The 22,400-nt window shown below is 43.8% G+C and overlaps 1 protein-coding gene across 1 annotated transcript; it reads left to right on the top strand.

Annotated features, from left to right (window-relative positions):
• The first annotated feature begins 250 nt into the window (after window positions 1-250).
• On the top strand, window positions 251-22,158 carry NME5 (NME/NM23 family member 5). The gene is made up of 5 exons (XM_056124679.1): window positions 251-419; window positions 14,991-15,196; window positions 17,294-17,394; window positions 19,426-19,544; window positions 22,071-22,158. Exons 1-5 carry the CDS (start codon window positions 291-293, stop codon window positions 22,140-22,142), a joined length of 627 nt encoding a protein of 208 aa, XP_055980654.1. The 5' UTR covers window positions 251-290; the 3' UTR covers window positions 22,143-22,158.
• The last annotated feature ends 242 nt before the right edge of the window (window positions 22,159-22,400 follow it).

Genomic DNA, 22,400 nt, shown 5'->3' with positions numbered 1-22,400 from the left:
GGCGCATAGTTGCTGCCCTCTGTCTTGCTGCGGCCCGAAGTCTACATCAATTCCAACTTAGTTCTTAACCCGAATGAAGACTCTTAGCAAAACCCAGGATGTGGAGTCTAATTTATAATATTATTAAGACACTACTTTATAGAAAAAGATACCTCTTTCTAAGTATAATAAAAATCAAAACACCCAGTAATTCCATTCTCAGTTACTATTTCATTTAATTGGGGTGGGGGAATGCTTGTCATTGCAGTTGATACCAGTCAAGAAATCTAATTGTTCTCTGAAAAGGCAGAATGGAGCTATCAATGCTGCCACCTCAGATATATATAGAAAGAACTCTGGCAATTATCAAACCAGATATTGTTGACAAAGAGGAGGAAATAAAAGATATTATTCTCAGATCTGGATTCACCATTGTTCAGGTAACTTTGGGTTACATGACCATGCTCTCTGTGCTTTTCTCTCCGTGCTTCCTTTTATACCCTTACACAAAGTTCCGGTAGCCTTTTTTTTTTTTCAAGTGGTAGTGATGAGGTAGTAAGTGGTGGTGATGGGGTAGTAAGGGACCTCAGTAACCCAGGACCTCAGACAGGGAAGCTTGTTCTCTACTGCTGAACCTACATCCTAACCCCTAATTAAGCGGAGTTGTTTACTTTTTCATTTGTTTGTTTTGGGACCATGCTCTGAAAACTCAAGAACTTGTCCCAGTGAGGTGCCCTGGAAGGCTCTCCCAGTGGTGCTCACAGGTCCATGAGGGCTCTTATATGGAAACATTCCAACCTTTTGAGCTATCTCAACCTTATTAATCTATTCAGTGGTTTTGCTGCTGTTGTTGTTTTTAGTTTATTTGAGGGGAGGTGGTTTGGGCCCACACCCGGTGGTACTCAGGGGACCATGTATAGTACTAGGGATTAAACTGGACCCACTGGACAGGCAAGCACATTGTACAATCTCTCCCGCTCATATATATACATATATATGTGTATGTGTGTGTATTATACATATATAGACATACATATGTTGCCACCCTATAAATAAGTGTTTTTTTTATAAATCGAAGATTTTTTTTAATTATTGAAACTGGGAATAGAGGGAACATTATCATCTAGAGAAATGAGAAAGGTATTTGACATGGATTTCTTTACGTATATATGGGCTATAGATTTATAGATATGTATTTACTTTTATTTTTGTATATATTTTTTGTTTTGTTGAATTTTTTTTCTTTTTGGTCATACCCGGTGATGCTCAGGGGTTACTCCTGGTTCTGCACTCAGAAATCACTCCTGGTGTTGTTCAGGGGACCATATGTGATGCGGGGGATCGAACCTGGATGAGCCACGTGCAAGGGAAATGCCCTACCTGCGGTACTATTGCTCTGGCCCCTGTTATTTTTGGAGGCCACACTAGGCAGTTCTCAGGACTTACTACTCCTTAGGGTTCACCTTTTGACTCTTGTGTACTGTTCCCATGTGTGGATCAACCATGGTTTGTCTTTTGTTGACTTTACATAATAATTATTATTTTTTTAAATTTTTATTAGTGAAACACCATGAGGTACAGTTGTAGACTTACAGATTTTTATGCTTTGGTTTCAATTATACAGTGTTAGAGTACCCATCCCTCCACCAGTGCCCATTTTCTACCACTGCTGATCCCAGTATCCCTCCCACCACATCTCCCCCATCCCACCCTGCCGCTGTGGCAGGGCATTCCCTTTTGTTCTCTCTCTCCTTTTGGGTGCTGTGGTTTGCAAAAGAGGCATTGAGTGGCAATCATGTTTGGTCTATAGTCTACTTTCAGCTTTTTGAGTCACACCCAGCAATGCACAGAGGTTACTCTTGGCTCTTCACTCAGGAATTACTCCTGGCAGTGCTCGGGGGACCATATGGGATGGTGAGGATAGAACCTAGGTTGGCCGTATGCAAGGCAAATGCCCTACCCGCTGTCCCATCGCTCCAGCCCCATAATTATTATTTTTTGAGTTACTACAAATACCTGGGCTGGAGTGATAGCACAGTGGGTAAGGCGTTTGCCTTGCATGTGACTGACCCAGGTTCAGTTCCTCTCTCTGTCCCTCTCAGAGAGACTGGCAAGCTACTGAGAGTATCCCACCCACACGGCAGAGCCTGGCAAGCTCCTTGTGGCGTACTTGATATGCCAAACACAGTAACAGTGAGTCTCACAATGGAGACATTACTGGTGCCCGCTTGAGCAAATCGATGAACAATGGAAGGACAGTGCTACAGTGCTACTACAAATATCTATTTTTTAATTGTTTTTCAGGAAGGGTGTTTGAGCTATCCTCTTACTCCTGGCTCTGTGATCAGGGATCTCTCCTGACAGGGCTTAGTGTACCATTTGTGGTGAATCAAATTTGGTCCAACTGTGTGCAAGACAGCACTTTACCCACTGGACTATCTCTGCAGCCTTCAAACTAAATTTAGTGTTTACACAAATACTTGTTCTGCCTATTACATTGTTAGTCTAGAAGTTTGAAAATGAATGTGAAAAGAGTTGTTGGGGGCTAGAGTGATAGCACAGCAGGTAGGGCGTTTGCCTTGCATGCAGCTGACCTGGGTTTGATTTCCAGCATCCCATATGGTCCCCTAAGGACCGCCAGGAGTAATTCCTGAGCGCAGAGCCAGGAGTAACCCCTGAGCATCACCCTGTGTGACCCCTCCCAAAAAAAGAGTGTTGTTAAAAGAGTATTAGAATTTGGGGAAGGCTAGAGTGATAGCACAGCGGGTAGGGCGTTTGCCATGCACGTGGCCAACCTGGGTTCAATTCTCAGCATCCCATAAGGTCCCCTGAGCACTGCCAGGAGTGATTCCTGAGTGCATGCATGATCTAGAAGTAACTCCTGTGCATCGCTGGGTATGACCCAAAAAGCAAAAAAAAAAAAAAGACAGAATTTTTTTCTTTGCCACACCAAGTGGTGCCTGAAAGGCCATGCAGTGCTAATGATCAAACCCAGCATCTCACACATGCAATGCATGAGCTCACCACTTCAGTCAAGATACCATGACCCTTAGAAATGAGTATTTTTTGGTGGAGATCTCCTAAACCATGCTCTGTGAAGATGCTGCTGGTGATATTTGACGGACAGGACAGATTGTCAGTGTTAGGGTCTGGTGATGCTTTACTACTTCAGTTCTTGGACTGGGCAGTAGAGGTGGGGGGGCATCAGAGTTACCCTGGATGTGTGTGGGCCTGTAGGACTACACCCAGCAGTGCTTGGAGGGATGGAACTCAGATCCTTAAGCATGCAGTACATGTGCCCCTGGCCCTTGAATTGTCTTCCCAGCTCTAAGGATTGAAATTTGGGGGGGGGGGGGGGGGGGTTTGGACCACAATTGGCTATGTTCAAGGCTTACTCCTGGGTTTATGCTTAGGGGTCACTCCTGACAGGAATTGGGGGACAGTAGGCAGTGATGGGGTTGGGGGGGAGAGTCAGCCACATGTAAGGCATGCATCTTGCCTCTGTACTATCAGGCCCTGGGAATAATTCCTTATAAATATTTTGGGGGTGAGTTCTTCTGGAGTGATAACACAGCAGGTAGGGTGTTTGCCTTGCACACGACCAACCCGGGTTCAATTCCCAGCATTCCATATTGTCCCTTGAGCACCGCCAGGAATGATTCCTGAGTGCAGAGCCAGGAGTGACCCATGAGCATCACCAGGTGTGACCCAAAAAGCAAAAAAAAAAATATATTATTTTGGGGGTGGGCTGGAGCGATAGTACAGTGGGTGGGCCGTTTGCCTTGCATGTGGCCAATCCAAATTGATTGCTGGATTCAATTCCTAGCATCCCATATGGTCCCCTGAGCACCTCCAGAAGTAATTCCTGAGTGCAGCATAGCCAGGAGTAACCCCTGTGCGTTGCCAGGTGTGACCCAAAAAGCTAAAAAGGTAAGTGGAAGCTGAGAGGGGGATGATACCAGAATACCAAAAGACATAAGGAAATAATACAATATAGGATACAGTATAGAGAAATATTTTCATTAAAAGACCTAGGATAAAGAAGAACTTTTAAGTCTGGAAAGATAGTAACAGGGGTCAAGGCACTAGTGTTGCATGTAATTGACCCTTGTTTCAAATCTTGCATATGGTCTCCTGAGCACTGCCAGGTGTGAGGCCTGGCAAGATAGGAGAGGGATTGAGACATTTACCATGCATGTGGTCGATCCTTGAAATCCCCAGCACCACTAATGGTTATTACTGAGCACAGGGCAAAGTATAGTCCCTGAGCTCTATCTGGTGTGGCCCCAATGCCTTGCTTACAAGTTAAAACCAGGGCTCAAGATGGCCAGAATGATGGTACAGCAGGCAGCTTGCCTTTCCAACTGTGGTTTCAACCCTAGCATTCCATATGCTCCCCTGAACACCGCCACAGTGATCCCAGAGTGTAGAGCCAGGAGTAAGCTCCAAGCACCGCCAGGTGAGGCCCAAACCATACACCCCAAACAAAATAAAACAAAAAATTCGGGTCAAGAGAGCTAGTACAAGACCCTTGCCATACATGCAGCCAACCCGGTTTCAGCCCTGGCACTGCATCTGATCCTCAGTGCTAGGAGGAGTGATGCCTGAGCTACCACTAGGTGTGGTCCAAAAAACAAAAACCATATGAATTAAGAACAAAAGATGGAGGAGTTTCTCTTTATTCTTTTGGAGCTTTTTGTTTGTTTTTAAGTATTGGGATCAAGAACAGGGCTTTACACATGTAAGCCCTGTTATCTGCCATGTGCCACATCTCTAGAACATTCATTTTGTTAACCTTGAGTCCAAAAGGGCTGGAGTCAGGGCTGGAGTGATAGCTCAGCGGGTAGGGTGTTTGCCTTGCATGTGGCTGACCCAGGTTCGATTCCCAGCTTCCCATATGGTCCCCTGAGCACCGCCAGGTAATTCCTGAGTGCAGAGCCAGGAGTAACCCCTGTGCATTGCCGAGTGTGACCCAAAAAGAAAAAAAAGGGGGGGGGGCTGGAGCAATAGCACAGCAGGTAGAGCATTTGCCTTGCATGCGGCTGACCCGGGTTCAAGTCCTTCATCCCTCTCGGAGAGCCCGGCAAGCTATTGAGAGTATCCTGCCTGCACAGGAGATCCTGGCGAGCTCCCCGTGGTGTATTTGATATGCCAAAAACAGTAACAAGTCTCACAATGGAGACGTTACTGGTGCCCACTCAAACAAGTCGAACAATGGGAGGACAGTGCAGTGCAGTGAGTCAAAAAAAATTATATATACATATATATAACTAGGGCTGGAGCACAGCGGGTAGGGCGTTTGCCTTGCAAGTGGCCAACATGGCCAACCCGAGTTCGATTCCTCTGCCCCTCTTGGAGAGCCTGGCAAGCTACCAAGAGTATCTCGCCTGCACGGCAGAGCCTGGTAAGCTACCCGTGACGTATTCTATATGCCAAACACAGTAACAAAAAAGTCTCACAATGGAGACGTTACTGGGCCCGCTCGAGAAAATCAATGAACAATGGGAGGACAGTGCCTTATTATATAACTAAACCTAAAAATATTTTTTGAAATCTTAAAGGGCCAAAGAAATAGTGCAGGAGGAAGGTACATACTTTGCATGTGGCTGCTTCAGAAACCCTTGTCTGAATCCTGGGTACTGCATATGGTTCCCTGAGCACTGCCAGGGTTACTCCTGAGCCCAGAGCCAGGAATAGCCCCTGAGCACCACTGGGTATGGTCTAGAAACAACAAAATCCAAACTTTTATACTAATCTCATGCATATCACAAAGAGCTAATTACCCTAATATGTGAAGAGCTCTGAAGAAAATGAGAAATTTAGTAGAAAATAGGCACAAGAAGTGAAGTGACTGTTAACAGAAAAAGAAAAATGATATTTTTTTCTCTTTGGGTCACACCCAGTGATGCTCAAGGGGTTACTCCTGGCTCTGCACTCAGGAATTACTCCTGGCAGTGCTTGGGGGACAATATGGAATGCTGGGAATCAAACCTGGGTCTACTGCGTGCAAGGCAAATGCTCTACCCACTGTACTATCATTCCAGCCCCAAGAAAAATGATACCTAAAATGTACAAAACTGCTAAACCTCGGGGGGAAAGTAAAGCAACACTGAGGACAACACAATATATTAATATAAAGTGGCATAGGGCTGGAGCAATAGATAGTACAGCAGGTGCAGCACTTGCCTTGCATGTGGACAACCCAGGTTCAATCCGTAGCACCACATTCGGTTCCCCCAAACCCCATTACTAATGGCCTCAGAGCACAGTCAGGCATAAGTCCTCAGCACCACTGGGTATGCCCCCCACCCAAATGAAGTTGCAAATACAAATTATTTATTTGTAGCATTGGCTACAAAAGATTAAAAATAACCCAGCATAGAAGATTTGTTTTATTTGGAGATAGCTCAAAGAGTTGGGGCACATGCTTTGCATGTGGGAGGCCCGGGGTTCTATCCCAGACCCTGAGGGGCTCCCCAAGCAGCATTTTAGGAGTACCACATGAGCAATGCCGAGTGTGACTCCCAAACTGAGAAAGAGATTGATTACTATCCCTTTTTATGCTATCCAGCCGAAGTATTCCTTACTTGCTAAATTCCGTATATATGGAATACATATAAATCTGTATACTTATATATATTCCATATATGTTATTTGTGTATATATATATATAACTAAGTGCAGTGCAGTGAGTCAAAAAATTATATATATATAACCAAACCTAAAAACATTTTTAAAAATCTTAAAGGGCCAAAGAAATAGTGCAGGAGGAAGGTACATACTTTGCATGTGGCTGCTTCAGAAACCCTTGTTTGAATCCTGGGTACTGATTATGGTCCCCTGAGCACTGCCAGGTTTACTCCTGAGCCCAGAGCCAGGAATAGCCTCTGAGCACCACTGGGTATGGTCTTCAAGTCTGCTCGGTTCGGGACCGGGCCTCCTCCACCCAGATCCTCCATCTTCCAGTAGCTAGACAGTTAGACCCACTAACTGCCATGTAACCCCATCAACGACCAAGCTCCCGCAACTGCGGCCACGCGACCTCTTATTGTCTAGTTCTCACTCTCAGCGAACCCAGCAGGCTACCAGGAATCTCTTGCCCACTGGGAACTGACTGGGAACACCTGTAAAGGTGATTATAGGCTGCCCCAAAAGCCTCCATCCCTCTTGGAGAGCCTGGCAAGCTACCACGAGTATTCTGCCCACACGACAGAGCCTGGCAAGCTACCCGTGGCAGAGTTGATATGCCAAAAACAGTAACAATTATGGTCCTCATTCCCCTGACCCTTGAAAGAGCCCCCAGTGTGCCATCAGGCTACACTAGCACATGACAGGGATGAATGGAGATGTTACTGGTGCCCACTCGAGCAAATCAATGAACAATGGGGTGATAGTTATAGTGACATGTTATATAGCACACACACACATATATATCAAGTAGCACTGTAGCACTGTCCTCCCATTGTTCATTGATTTGCTCGATAACATCTCCATTTTGAGACTTGTTGTTACTGTGTTTGGCATATTGAATACATCACGGGTAGCTTGCCAGGCTTTGCCGTGCGGGCGAGATACTCCCGGTAGCTTGCCAGGCTCTTCGAGAGGGGCGGAGGAATCGAACCCAGCTTGGCTGGGCTGGCTGCACACAAGGCAAATGCCCTACCACTGTGCTATCACTCCAACCTATATATATATATATATATTTATAACTAATTTTGTCTTTGGGGTCACTTATGGAGGGGATTGGCAGCTCAGTGCTCAGGGATCACTTCCAGTCATACGGAGCAGGGGGAAATTATTCAGTGCCAAGAATCAAACTGGCCTCCTACATACAATGCATATAGTCACCCATTGAAATTTCTCTCTAGTCTCAAAATGCTGTATTTTGAAAAGAATTTAGGGACGGGGGTGATAGTACAGTGGGTAAGACGCTTACTTTGCATGTGGCAAACCTAGCCCAGGTTTAGTTCCCCACCACACTATATGGTCCCCGAGTTCCGCCAGGAGAAATACCTGAGTTCAGTCAGGAGTAAGCTCTGAGTAACCTCCTAGCCCCCAAAAAAGAATTAGATGTTCCAGAGCAATACTACAGCAGGTAAGTTACTTGCCTTGTAAGCGACCAACTCAGGTACAATCCCTGGCATCCCATAAGATTTCCCAAGCCCACCTGGAGTGATCCCTGAGTGCAGAGCCAGGAGTAAGCCCCGAGTACCACTAAAAAAATAGCCCCAAAACCATTAAATAAAAAGAATTGGTAGGAACTAAGAATGCAGTTGGGTATTAGAACTCATGGTCCACTTGTATGAAGCCCTGGGTTGGATCCCTAGAACTAGTGACAAACAAAAATTAAGTGACTAATTCAGGGCCAGAGAGAGAGTATACAGTGGTTAAGTCGCTTACCTTCTCATTGGCCAACTCTAGGTTCAGTACTAGGTACCACACAGGATCTTCTGAACATGTCCAGGAGTGATCTCTGAGCAGTATCAGGAGTAAGGCCTGAGTGTTGCCAGGTTTGGCCCCCAAATAAGAAGCGAACCAGGGCTGGAGACATAGAATAAAGGGTAGGATGTTTGCCTTGCATGCAGTCAACCCAGGTTCAATCTCTGGCATCCCATATGATCCCTCAAGCACTGCCCTGAGTAATTCCTCAGTGCAGAGCCAGGAGTAACCCCTAAGTATCGCTGGGTGTGACCCAAAAAGCAAAAAAAAAAAAAAAAGGAAAAGAAAAAGAAACCAACCAAAAGTGGCTAATGCTCACTGTGGGTTTAAATTAGTTCAAATAGTTTTTGGGACTGGAGAGATACAGTGGTTGACCTCTTGTCTTGCACAGACAACCTGGGTTAGATTACCACATATGGTCCCTAAGCTCAGCCAAGAGTGATCCTTGAGCTCAGAGCCAGGAGTAAGCCCTCAGCAGAGCAAGGTGTGGTCCAAAATGATAACTTTTCCTAGTTAGCAATTAGTTTCAAACTAAATATTTTGCATATATGCTTGTCTTTTTAACTGTGCTCAATGTACTCACATCAAATTTACTGGGTTTTTTTTTTGGGGGGGTGTCATACCAAAAACTGCTGGAGCAGAGTGGGAGGGGGTGGGGAGAGAGGTTGCTAAACAAAAAACCTGGGCCCTAGTCTTCTGAGCCATTATAATCATTTTTAAGTGCACAGTTCAGTGGTATTAAGTATATTTTTACTGTTGTACAGGTATACAGTTCTCATCTCACCTTTTTCATCATCTCAGACAAACTGTACCTATTAAGTTCCTAAATAGTAATTCCTTCGGAAATGGATGGAGCTTAAATATTAGAATTATTCCTTGCCATACGCAAGGCTCTGGGTTCTGTTCATGCCACCACACACATTCAAAAATGTAAACAGGGCCGGAGAGATAGTAAAGCACTTGCCTTGCATGTGGCTGACCCAGATTTAATCCCCAGCACCCCAGATGGCCCTCCCAGCCCCACCAGGAATGACCCTTAAGTGCAGAGCTAGGAGTAAGTGCTAAGCACTGACCTAGTGTGGCCCAAAAACTTTTTAAAAAAGACCAAAAACTTTATAGTGTATTTCCTGTTTTCTTCTCTCCCCAGTTGCTAATAACTACTATAAAACTTTCTGTATGACTTTGACTATTCCAGGTATAAGTGGATTGATCATATAATATTTGATCTTATCTGACCAGTTTGATATCATTTTATGCAAGCATTATTGTATCTGGTCGTTAACTCTCTTGTCCCCTCTATGGAAGATCGTCTGTAAGATGATGGGGCTTTCAATAGGTGGCACTCTTTCCTTTGTTACAAATGGTTCCTTTTCTTCTCTTAAAATCACTGCCTTACTGTGAAAACAATCATCTAATTCCAAAACATTTTACCTGAACTAATTTTAAAGCATCCAATGAAATTGGTGATTCATTCTCAACTTTTCAGCTAAGCCCTTAATTTTTTGGTGGGTGCAGATGTTCAGGAGTTACTCCTGATGGTGCTTGAGGTTTTGGAGATGGAGTCACATAATAAAATGTCTTCATTTTAAATACTAAAAAACATCAAGGGTCATACTAAAGTAGGTGCTGTTGTAACTTCTTTAATTTTTTTTTAAATTTTGTGGTCATTTCCAGTAGTGCTCAGGGGCTACTACTGGTTCTGTGCTTGAGAGGTCACTCTTCTTGGCCCTTGGGATCAGAACCTGGCCTTCCCGCATGCTTTGTATGTGCGCAGCCCATTGAGCAGTCTTTCCAGTTCTCAAATTTCTTTTCTGTATATATAAATATCAGTATGAGAACAGATAACAGCACCTGGCTTTTGCCCCTTTCTTACACTCTGTTGTGACAAACATTTGAATCACTCCTCTGGAGACATACACTGTGTGCTAGAGACTTCAGTTTAATCCCTGGCATTGCATAGTCCTCTGAAACTCCAGGGTCCCCCATCCCAGTAAAACCCACAAGCCTGGCTGTGGTGCCATATATTTAGTTCTGCTCTTAAGAGCATTGTCCTGTTCTAGTTGTGGTGCTTCCATACACCAGCATCTTACTTGAATATTTTTTTGAGGACGCCGAGAATCAAACTCAGGCCCTCACATAAGCAAGGCAAGGGCTCTGCAACCAAGCCAAATCTCTAACCCATTGATTCTTTTTTTTTCTTTCTGGTTTTAATTAAGGTATCATGATTTATAAAGTTATTCACAGTTTCAGGCTTACAGTATTCCAACAACAATCCCACTGCCAGTGTCCCCAGGTTCCCTCACAACCCCTGGCCTGCCTCCATGACAGTCACTTTTGTTTTTGTTTTTGTTTTGGGGCCAGACCCATACATGCTTCTGGGTTACTCCTGGCTCTGCACTCAGAAATTATTCCTGACTTACATGTGGGATGCTGGGGTTTGAACCCTGGTTGGCACATACGAGACAAATGCCCTAACCACTGTACTATAGCTGACAGGCATATTTTTAAGTTTTGTCATATTTTGGGGCTCTGTGGTTTAAATACATAGACATGCAATACCTCTACACCACTGATGTGCCCAAGGCCCCTGACCCCTGTTATCTCCCATTCATCCCTTCTTACTCCCCCCACCCCCCCTTGACTCCTTTTCTGTTCTAATTTCTGTAATCTACAGTCAAGGATAATCGAGGTATTCACCCTTTAATACATTTCACTTCATTTTTAAACTCTGTATACCATAGATAAGTGAAAAAATCCAGTATTTGTTCTCCTGATTTCCTTCACTTAACATGATATCCTCCAGTTCCATCCAAGTTGCAATGAATTACGTGATTTTATTATTGTTATTTGCAGCTGTTTAGTATTCCATATGTATGTATATGTGTATATATATATATGGTATATACATGGTGATATATATAAGGATTGATAGATATTTATCAATCACCCCCTCATTATTCACTCAACTTTCATTGGACAGCTGGATTGATTCCAGATCTTAGCTACTATACTAAATGCTGCAGTGAATAATAGGGTGTTGGCACCTTATTTTTATGGTAATTGGTATTTAGCCATAAGTACTGACCCACTTGGGTAAGCATCATTCAAAGCTTCTTGTTCTGGGCATTTTGGATCCCTTCCTAGAAAGAAACCCATTTATCAATTTTCTGGAATCTTAGCACACCTGATGTCTGTGAAAGGGGCTTTAAGAGGACTATTTAGCCATAGGTGTAGTTCAGCACTAGAGCACTTCCCTTGCCTATTCGAGCTTCTGGGTTGGATACCTAGCATAAAAAAAAGTTGGTTCAGTTCCTGGTCTATTGTCCCCCAAGCCCACCACAAGTGATCCCTGCGAGTAGAAGCCAAGAGTAAGTCCTACGCACTATTGGGTGTGACCGAAGTAATAGTACAGTGGGTAGGGTGTGTGCCTTGCTTGCAGTCAACCAGAGTTCGATCCCTGGCATCCCATATGGTCCCCCAAGCACCACCAGGAGTAATTCTTGAGTCCAGAGCCAGGAGGAGCCCCTGAACATTGCCAGGTGTGACCCAAAAGACCAAAAATCAAACAAACAAACGAAACTCAAAAAATTTAACCCATTTTACGGGACTGGAGAGATAGCACAGCGGGTGGGGCATTTGCCTTGCACGTGGCCGATCCAGGTTCGATTCCCAGCGTCCCATATGGTCCCCTGAGCACTACCAGGAGTGACTCAGTGCAGAGCCAGGAGTAACCTCTGTGCATCACCAGGTATGACCCAGAAAGCAAAAAAAAAAAAATTTTTTTTAATCACAGAGGTTTTTATTTTTTTTTATTTACTTTTTATTGTTTCATTTTGGGACACCAGAGATCAAACCCAGGTCAGCTTCATGCAAGGCAAAAGCCCTAGTGCTTTACCACTCTGGCCCCCAGTCATGGAGACTTTTATTTGTTTATTTATTTATTTATTTATTTTGCTTTTTGGGTCACACCTGGCAATGCACAGGGGTTACTCCTGGCTCTGCACTCAGGAGTTACTCTTGGTGGTGCTCAGGGGACCATATGGGATGCCGGGAATCGAACCCGGGTTGGCTGTGTGCAAGGCAAACACCTACCCGCTGAGTCATGGAGACTTTTAAACCTTCACTTTAGCAACTTCTCTCTATGACTCATCATCATTAGTCCAGTCAGAATTTTTTTTTAAATTTTTACTGTGAATCCCTCAGTTACGGTTAGATTCTTTCCTCTCAGGATTCATCTTCAGTGACATCAAAAAAGCAGTAGTAGGGGCTGGAGAGATATCGGCACTTTGTCTTCATGCAACCAATGCACCATATATGGGCCCCTGAGCCCATCAGGAGTGAACTCTGAGCACTGTGAGGTGTGCTACCCTAATAAAAAGCAGTAGTAAATTTAATAATTCTTTCATGTAGCTTCTCATTCATGAAATAGGACTGTGAGGGGCTGGAGAGATCTTGCACAAGGCATCCCATCCCACCAGGAGTGATCTCTAAGCTCACAACCAGAAATAAATTTTGAGCTCTGCCAGGTGTTAATACTGTGGGCCAGAGAGATAGTACAAGGGTTAAGGTTCTTGCCTTGCATACAGCCAACCCTGGTTTGAGAACCACTAGGAATGACTCTTTTTATTTATTTTTTTTCTCTTTTTGGGTCACACCCAGTGATGCACAGAGTTTACTCCTGGCTCACACACTCAGGAATTACTCCTGGTGGTGCTCCGGGGGACCATATGGGATGCTGGGAATTGAACCTGGGTCAGCAGCCTACAAGGCAAACACCCTACCTGCTGTGCTATCGCTCCAGCCCCAAGGAGTGACTAGAGCAGTCAGAATAGCCTCTGGGTAAGGCTGGTGTGACCCAGCCCCCCTTCCTCCCCAAAAGGCAATAGCATATGTATAAAACATTTCAAGTTATAATTAAATATGAAATAGTTGTTTTGGGGGAGAGGGTTGTTTGGACCACACCCAGAAGTGCTCATGACTGTGCTCAGGGGTCACTCCTGGTGGTGCTGGGGATTCAACCTGGGTCGGCCCTGTGCAAGGCAACTGCCTTACCCACTGTACTATCTCTCTGGCCTCAAATAGTTATATATGTATATTATGTATATCATTGTCACTGTCCTCCCATTGTTCATCAATTTGCTCGAGCGAGCCCAGTAACATCTCCATTGTGACAATTGTTACTGTGTTTGGCATATCAAATATGTCATGGGCAGCTTGCCAGGCTTTGCCGTGCGGGGGAAACACTCTCAGTAGCTTGCCATGCTCTCCAAGAGGGGCGGAGGAATTGAACTCAGGTCAGCCACGTTGGCCTCTTGCAAGACAAACGCCCTACCTGCTGTGCTATCGCTCCAGCCTGATTATGTATATATTTTTTAAATTTTTTTTTAATTTTGGGTCACCCACCTGATGATGCTTAGGTATAAAAAACAAAAACACAAAAAGAATACAGAGTGCTTGACTGAAGAGATGATTGAATGCATGATAGGCATGGCTTTGATCCCTGACACATGTTCCATTCAGCTTTACTAGGAGTGACCCCAGAGCACTGTGCCAGGAATAACACCCAAGTACTACAGGGTGTGGCCCAAAGATACACAGCTGTTTTCTAGAGGAAAACTTTTAACTCAGTATATTATATGTTATTTCCAATAAATATAAGGAGATTAGCACTTCACTGTAAGTAGGATACTATCACAGATAGGTTGGGAAAGATGAACTTGATCTATTTTTGTTACTTTTATATATAGAAAGCATACAGTGCCATGGTATTGATAAATAGGATGCTTTTATTTTTCTGTTATTCTTGTTGTTTTTGGAGCCATATCCAACAATGTTCAGGTTACTCCTGGCTCTGCACTCAGGAATCACTCCTGGTGAGACTCGGGGAACCATATGGGATGCTGGGGATCAAATCCAGGTCTGCCAACCCAGAAAAGTGCCCTTCTTACTGTCCTATCACTCCTGGAATGTTTACTTTAAAGAGGATTTCATGATATATATGTCATTAACAAACTGTATATTAAGGGGAGCTGACAAGCTGGTGTTGTTTTTAATGAGGTTAAATCTATAATTCTTTTTATAATATTTACAGCATTTGACCTTTTTTTTTGTTTTTTTGCTTCTTGGGTCACATCCAGTGATGCCCAGGGCTTACTCCTGGCTTTGCATTCAGGAATGACTCCTGGCAGTGCTCAGGAGAAGATACGGGATGTGTGGGATGCTTGCAAGGCAGAGGAGAGGCCCTCCAACTGTACTATTGCTCCAACCCCAAGCATTTCACTTTCTCATATCACCTTTCATCATGCACACCTCAAATTTGTAGGGCGTCTGCCTTGCACGCAGCCAACATGGCCGACCCGAGTTCGATTCCTCCGCCCCTCTCGGAGAGCCTGGCAAGCTACCGAGAGTATTCGATATGCCAGACACAGTAACAACAAAGTCTCCAATGGAGACGTTACTGGGCCCGCTCGAGCAAATCGATGATCAACGGGAGGGCCTTTTAATCTCAGTTACTAATGGGGTATAACTAAATTTTATTTTAAAGGCTCTTGTTCATTTTGTTTCTCTTATAGAGAAGAAAATTGCGTCTTAGTCCTGAACACTGTAGTAACTTTTATGTGGAACAATATGGAAAGATGTTTTTCCCAAACTTAACGGCATATATGAGTTCTGGACCACTTGTTGCCATGATATTAGCTAGATACCAAGCAATCTCTTACTGGAAAGAACTTTTGGGACCAAGTAATAGCTTAGAAGCTAAAGAAACACACCCAGAGAGGTAATGTTCCCAGGGAAAAGTGGAATGATTTCATTGTATGGAATGGGTATTTTATTTGAAAATTTTCCTAAATCAACTTTTTTTTATGGAGATGAGTTTCAGTTTACATTTTAAACTATTTAAATGTATATTTTCATAAAAATACAGAAGAAGTCGAGGAAATGTCTAATTTATATACAGTTGATTTTCTTGTCACTCATCCTTAAAATAAACTGTCACTGTAGTTAAATCTTCATGGAAAATTGGTACGGGGATGGTACTTTATTTTTCTGGTTTTGGTTTTATTTTTTCTTGATTTGTTTTTGGTCCACATCAAGCTGTGCTGAGGTCTTGTTCCTGGCTCTGTGCTCAGGGATCACTTCTGGTGGTGCTCGGAGGAGGACCATATAGGGTACTGAGGATTGAACCTGGATTAGGTGCTTGCAAGGCAAGTGCCCTACCCACTGAACTATCTCTGTGGCCCCTGCATTGATTTTTTTCACTTCTTCCCACCTTGAGCCAGAGAGATAGGGGTTGTGGCTCTTGCCTTGTGTGCTGTAGATTCTGGTCTGATCCCGAGCACCACATGTTTTCCCAAGGAAGGGTGATTTGGGCCTCACCCAGCAGTGCCAAGGGCTTACTACTGGCTCTGTGTTCCAGGGACTGTATAAAGTGCTGGAATCGGCCCAGGGTCCAATACAAACAAGACAAGTCCCTTGACTCCTTATATTTTCTCTATGGCCTCATCTAAATAAATGTAAATCCATTTTTTGTTTTGTTTTGCTTTTTGGACCACACCCTAGTGATGCTCAGGGGTTACTCCTAGATTTGCACCCAGGAATTACCCCTGGCAGTGCTCAGGGGACCATTTGGAATGGGATCGAGCACAGGTTGGCAGCATGCAAGGCAAACACTCTGGCCCTAAGTCTGATTTTAAAATACACTTGACCCTTGGACAATACAAGGTTGAACTGCAGTTATATGTAGATTTTCTTAAAAATAGATGACATATGTGATAGAGAGATAGTACAGCATTTAAAACACTTGCTTTTGCATGCAGCCAACTACTATTTAATCCCCAGCACCATACATGGTCCTCTGAGCACCTCCTGGAGTGATGGCAGAGCACAGCGAGAGCCAGTAGTAAACCCTGATCACTGCTGAGTGTTGCCCCAAAACCAGACCTTCTCCCTTCAAAAAGAAAGAAGAATTTATGGAATTAAATATTATACAATATGGTAAATATAGATTCTTTGGGGTTTTTCTTCAATCTTTTCTCTTACAAGCGGCCAACATGGCCGACCCGAGTTCGATTCCTCTGCCCCTCTCGGAGAGCCCGGCAAGCTACCGAGAGTATTCGATATGCCAGACACAGTAACAACAAAGTCTCCAATGGAGACGTTACTGGGCCCGCTCGAGCAAATTGACGATCAACGGGAGGGCCTTTACTTTACTTTACTTTTCTCTCTTAGTTTATTGTAAGATTATAGTATATATACTTTTATATAAAATATGTGTTAAACTTGGGGCCAGAGAGAAAATACAGCAGATAAGGCATTTGCCTTGCTGTGGCTGACCCAGGTTCAATTCCTTACACCCCATGTGGTCGCCTGAACTCCACTTTGAAGTGATCCCGGAGCACAGAGCTAGCAGGAAGCCCTGAGCACTGCCAGGTGTGGTCCCCAAACAAAATGAATATATGTTAAATAACTATTTAATCTGTAAAGCTTCAGTTAAAAGAATACAATTACATTTTTGGGAAGTTGAAAGTTATACGCAATATTTTGACTGGCTAAGCCATCAATACCTCTTTTCTACTTTGTTCAAAGGGTCAACTGTGACATGCTTGTGATAAGTGACAATCCCTTTTTTAAAAATCCCTAGGTATAGGGACCAAAGTCATAGTACAGTGGGTAGGGATTTTGCCTTTCACAAAACTGACCTGGATCCGATCCCTGACACCTATATGGTTCCCCAGGCACCACTAGGAGTAATTCCTGAGTACAGAGCCAGGAGTAACCCCTAGGCACTGCCAGCTGTGGCCCCAATTTTTTTTTTTAATTTTCAAGTATAAAGCATTTGTAAAAAGCAAGAAAGCTAATCGTCTTTAACTGTTAGTCTAAGGGCAATTTATGGCACAGATGATCTGAGGAATGCACTTCATGGGAGTAAAGACTTCATTGCTGCAGAAAGGGAAATTCGGTTCCTGTTTCCTGAAGGTGAGTTAGACATGAGTAATTTGCACTGTGTTGTTTGCTCTTTCTTTTAATTAGGGAATGTAGCTGGGAAGGAAAAAAAATTTTTGTCTGGGCTGGAAAGATAAACAGGTTAAGGCACTAGCCTTGCGCCAGGCTGACTAGGTTGATCCAAGGTATCACTTATGGTCTGCTGAGCCTCCTTAGGAGTGATCCCTAAGGGCAGAGCCAGGAGTGAGTCCTAAGCTCCACCAGGTGTGGCCCCAAAGTCCCCCCACCAAAATTCACTTATTTATATAGGCCTTTGGGGCCACACTGGCTGGCAGTAGTTCAGGAACTATTCCTGCCACATTGCTCAGGGTCACTCCTGATAGTGTGACAAACATGATCTTAATTTACAGGCTAGGACAATCAAATTATATAAATACTAATATATGCTAATGTTTATGTTAAAGGTAAAGGCCCTCCCGTTGATCGTCGATTTGCTCGAGCGGGCCCGGTAACGTCTCCATTGGAGACTTTGTTGTTACTGTGTCTGGCATATCGAATACTCTCGGTAGCTTGCCGGGCTCTCCGAGAGGGGCGGAGGAATCGAACTCGGGTCGGCCATGTTGGCCGCTTGTAAGGCGAACGCCCTAACCGCTGTCATTTTAGTGATAAATGCAATAAAGGGCGCTTCAGACTAATATGAAAGAAATCTTTTGCCTAAGACCCAGCAGAATTCTCCCAGCTTTTTCTAGTATCCTGGCAAAATACTCCCGTTGTTAGTCATTGTCTTCCTGAGACTGAGCACTTCTGCTAGTTACAAGAAATCTTTCCTACCACCTTCTTCTCCCTATGGCCAGTAATGGTTTAGATATGAACACATGAAACCAGTAGGTTTAGTAGGTTTAATCAAAAGTAGCACACTGGGGCTGGAGCGATAGCACAGCGGATAGGGCGTTTGCCTTGCATGTGGCCCACCCGGGTTTGAATCCCAGCATCCCATATGGTCCCTGAGTATTGCCAGGAGTAACTCCTAAGTACATGAGCCAGGAGTAACCCCTGTGCATTGCTGGGTGTGATCCAAAAAGCAAAAAAAAAAAAAAAAAAAAAAGCACACTGATGGAGTCCAATCGCAAGAGATGTACTGAACCTTATAAAACACATTATTTTAAAAATAGATTTCAACATTGGTGAAGGTTAGTACAGTCAAAATTTTCATTATGCCAAAATAAAAACCATATTTAATTGAATATCAATTTTTAAAAGGAAAAAAAATATATATGAAGTGTTTGGCCACACCCAATGTGCTATGACTTCTCTGGCAGTCCTATCTCTCTGGCCCCAGCACAGTATATTTTAAAACATGAATTCCAGGAATTGAACAGAGTCAGCCACATGCAAGGCAAGCACTTTTTTTGTAGTTGTTGGTTTTAGTTTTTTTTTGTGTTTGTTTTTTGTTGGGGTGGAGAGACCATACCTGGTGATGCTCAGGGTGATGCTCAGAGCCCAGCAGTTACTAGGCTCTGCACTCAGCAGTTACTCCTGGCAGTGCTCAGGGGACCATATTGGATGCTGGGGATTGAATCTGGGTCAGCCGCATGTAAGGTAGGCACCCTACCCCACTGTACTACCACTCCATCCCTGTTGGTTTTAAGGACACTCTTGTGGTCAGGGCTTTCTACAGACTTAACATAGTCTTCACAATACTACAGGTCTGGTTCACTGCTGCATAGTGTTCAAACAGAGTGAAAAATACTGTATTTCCCAAGGTTTCGCACCATTTATTTTTAATTAACCCTTTGTGGGGGGGAGTGGTGTGCATACCAGCAGTGTTCAGTGGATGTTACTGGTTCTGTGGTCAGGAGTAAACCCTAGCAATACTTGGGGGTACCAGGATTCCAACCAGCAAGGAAGGAAGGAAGGAAGGAAGGAAGGAAGGAAGGAAGGAAGGGAGGGAGGGAGGGAGGGAGGGAGGGAGAGAGGGAGGGAGAGGTTTTTGAAGGTGTCCTTTTAAATGACTATATAGTATCTCTTCATTTACTCAGCTTTAATAATACTTTCTATTTCCAGTGATTGTTGAACCCATTCCAGTTGGACATGCTGCTCAGGATTATTTGAATTTATATGTAAAACCAACTCTGCTTCGAGGACTCACAGAACTTTGTAAGGAAAAGCCACCAGATCCTTTTGTAAGAAAACTCTTCATATTAAAAGAATATTGTGCAGGCTGGGAAGATAGTTCAGATGTATGAACCCTGAGTTTTATTCACAGTCTTGCATGCTGCCCCCAGCACCAGCTGACTGATAATTAAGGACATGTGGGGGAGATTCTAGGTCACCCAAGCACTGTTAGGTATGGCATCTACAAAAATACGATCTCTAGTTTTCTTTCTTTTTTTTTTTCTCAAAATTTTGCACACATGAATTACAATGTTACTCATAGTTGGAATTTTGACATCCAGTGTTCCATCACCAGTCCCAACACCAACACTGGTGTCAACTTCCCTCTGCCAGTGTTCCCAGGTTCCCTCTCCTACCCGCTCACCCCAGCCCCAATTTGCCAGTTTGATGGGCACCTTTTAAATTTGGTTGTTAAGTTTTTGGTCTCTGGTTGCACTGTTGTTGACCCTGTAGTTTTCATATTGAAAAATTATATTCCATAGAACTGCAATGAAGATGATAAAGAACAAATAAGTAATAAAACTTTATATTTTTTAAATAGTGAAAGGCAGTTATTAAACGCTATTATTATAAAGTGACCAAAGAATAATGGTAAGTGCTTTCTGGCCCTTTGGAGGTGGTAAAGGTAAATAACTTTATATATACCCAAAGCATTAAGCATTAATACTATTGTAAACAATATGTAAAATAAAATATTACAGGGCTTTTTTCTGGCGCTGAGCTCAGGGATCACTCCTGGGGGCATTTTCCTTGTTCTGTGCCCTGGGGTCTCTCCCATCAGTACTTGGGAGACCATCATGTGTTGGGATTTGCACCAAGGCTGGCCCACTGCAAGGCAAGCACCTCAATCCCTGTCCAATTACTTCAACCCATAATTTAATTATTTTTCATGGATAGGAGTGATAGCACAGCAGGTAGGACATTTGCCTTGCATGCAGCCAACATGGCCGACCCGAGTTCCGCCTCTTGGAGAGCCTGGCAAGCTACCAAGAGTATCTTGCCTGCATGGCAAACACTGTATGCCAATATGCCAAACACTGTAACAACAAGTCTCAAAATGGAGATGTTACTGGGCCTGCTCAAGCAAATCGATGAACAACAGGAGGACAGTGACAGTGACAGTGAAGTTCATTTATCCTAGTATTCTTTGTTGAAGAGATTATACTTTCCCCATGAATAGACTAGCTATCATTGACAGATGTTAATTGGTTATTTACAGAGGGTTTATTTCTGGATTGTCAGTTCTGTTCTATACATTTATATCTCTTTTTATATCAGTACCAAAGTTTTTTTTTTAATTTTTTATTAGTGAGTCACCGTGAGGTACGGTTATAGACTTACAAACTTCTGTGCTTGCGTTTCAGTCTTACAATTCAATACCAAAGTTTTGTTGCTGTTTTCAGGTCATACTCTGTAGTGCTCAGGAATTAATCCCAGCTCAGTGCTCAGGGATTATTCCTGGTGGTGCTCAGGGAACAATACAGGGATTGAACCTGGATCTCCTGCATTCAAACTGGTGTACATAAACTTTTTTGGAGGAGGGAGGGAAGGTCACACCAGCAGTGCTCAGAGCCTACTCCTAGCTTTGTGCTTGGGGTTACTTTTGATGTGATTTGGGGGTACCCATTTGGTGGTGCTCAGGGACCACTTCTGGCATTTTGCTTATGGGTCAGTAGCAGCGGGTGCTAGGGGTTGACTGTGGGCCTCCTGTACACACAGCAAGCTCTCCAGGCCTTCGAGTCAGCCCTCCGCTCAGGATGTTTAGCATATTTACAGTACTGCATCTTTTTTCTTTCTGGTCTGGGGCCACACCCAGCGGTGCTGGCTCCTGGCTCTATACTCAGGGATCCCCCACATTCGGGGCACCATATGGATGCTGGAGACCAAACCCAGTTGGCTGCATGCAAGGCAAGCTCCCTACCCTCTGTACTATCTCTTTTTTTTGTTTGTTTGTTTGGGTCACATCCGGCAATGCACAGGGTTTACTCCTGGCTCTTCACTCAGGAATTACTCCTGGCGGTGCTTGGGGACCACATGGGATGCTGGGAATTGAACCCGGGTTGGCCACGTGCAAGGCAAACACCCTAGCCGCTGAGCTATCACTCCAGCCCCTGTACTATCTCTTCAGCCCCAGATTTATTCCCTTAGACGATGTATTTTTTTGAAGTACCTTGCTTTATAACACTGTTAATGACAGGGCTTCATGTACACGTATTTCGGCATTTGTGGTCAGTTTCTCATTCTTCCCCTATCCCCCTTTGCTGTGGTTGCTGTGCATCAGAGGTCACGTGCGCTTGGTCATGGTGCTTGCACCAAGGATCACACTGAGCCAGGGATCATACTGGGCAGTGATGTGGGCCAGTACTGGGGATCAAACTCATGACCTCAGGCATGCCAGGGAGGTGCTCTGCTGGAGCTTTAGCCTGAAGCCCTGATTTCTCATCATTCTTGAAGTGGTGGATGTACATGTACATATATATATTAAATATGTAAATGATTATTAACTTAAGTATTTTTTCCCTTTTTTTTCTTAGGTTTGGCTAGCTGATTGGTTGCTGAAAAATAATCCCAACAAACCTAAACTTGGTCAACACCCAGTTATATAAGACTCTTAATAAAAATAAGTCCTCCAAAGAACAAATCATGAATTGTCTTGTTATAATAGACATGCTTCTACTTAAAAGCAAAAAAAGAAAAATTGTGATTTTTAAGGGTCCATATGTGAAATAAGCTACTTGTAACCGTGTTTTTCTTTTTTTAAATTTTGGGTTTTGGGCCACATGTGGAAATTCTCACAGCCAATTTATGGCTCTGTGCTCAGGGATCACACCTGGCGGGGCCCAGGAGATGTTATGGGGTACCTG

The sequence above is a fragment of the Sorex fumeus genome, unplaced genomic scaffold (genome assembly GCF_029834395.1).
Source record: "Sorex fumeus unplaced genomic scaffold, SorFum_2.1 ptg000051l, whole genome shotgun sequence".
Taxonomy (NCBI): Eukaryota; Metazoa; Chordata; class Mammalia; order Eulipotyphla; family Soricidae; genus Sorex; species Sorex fumeus.
The sequence above is the reverse complement of the archived record's forward strand: the minus strand, read 5'-3'. Positions and strand labels throughout refer to the sequence as shown.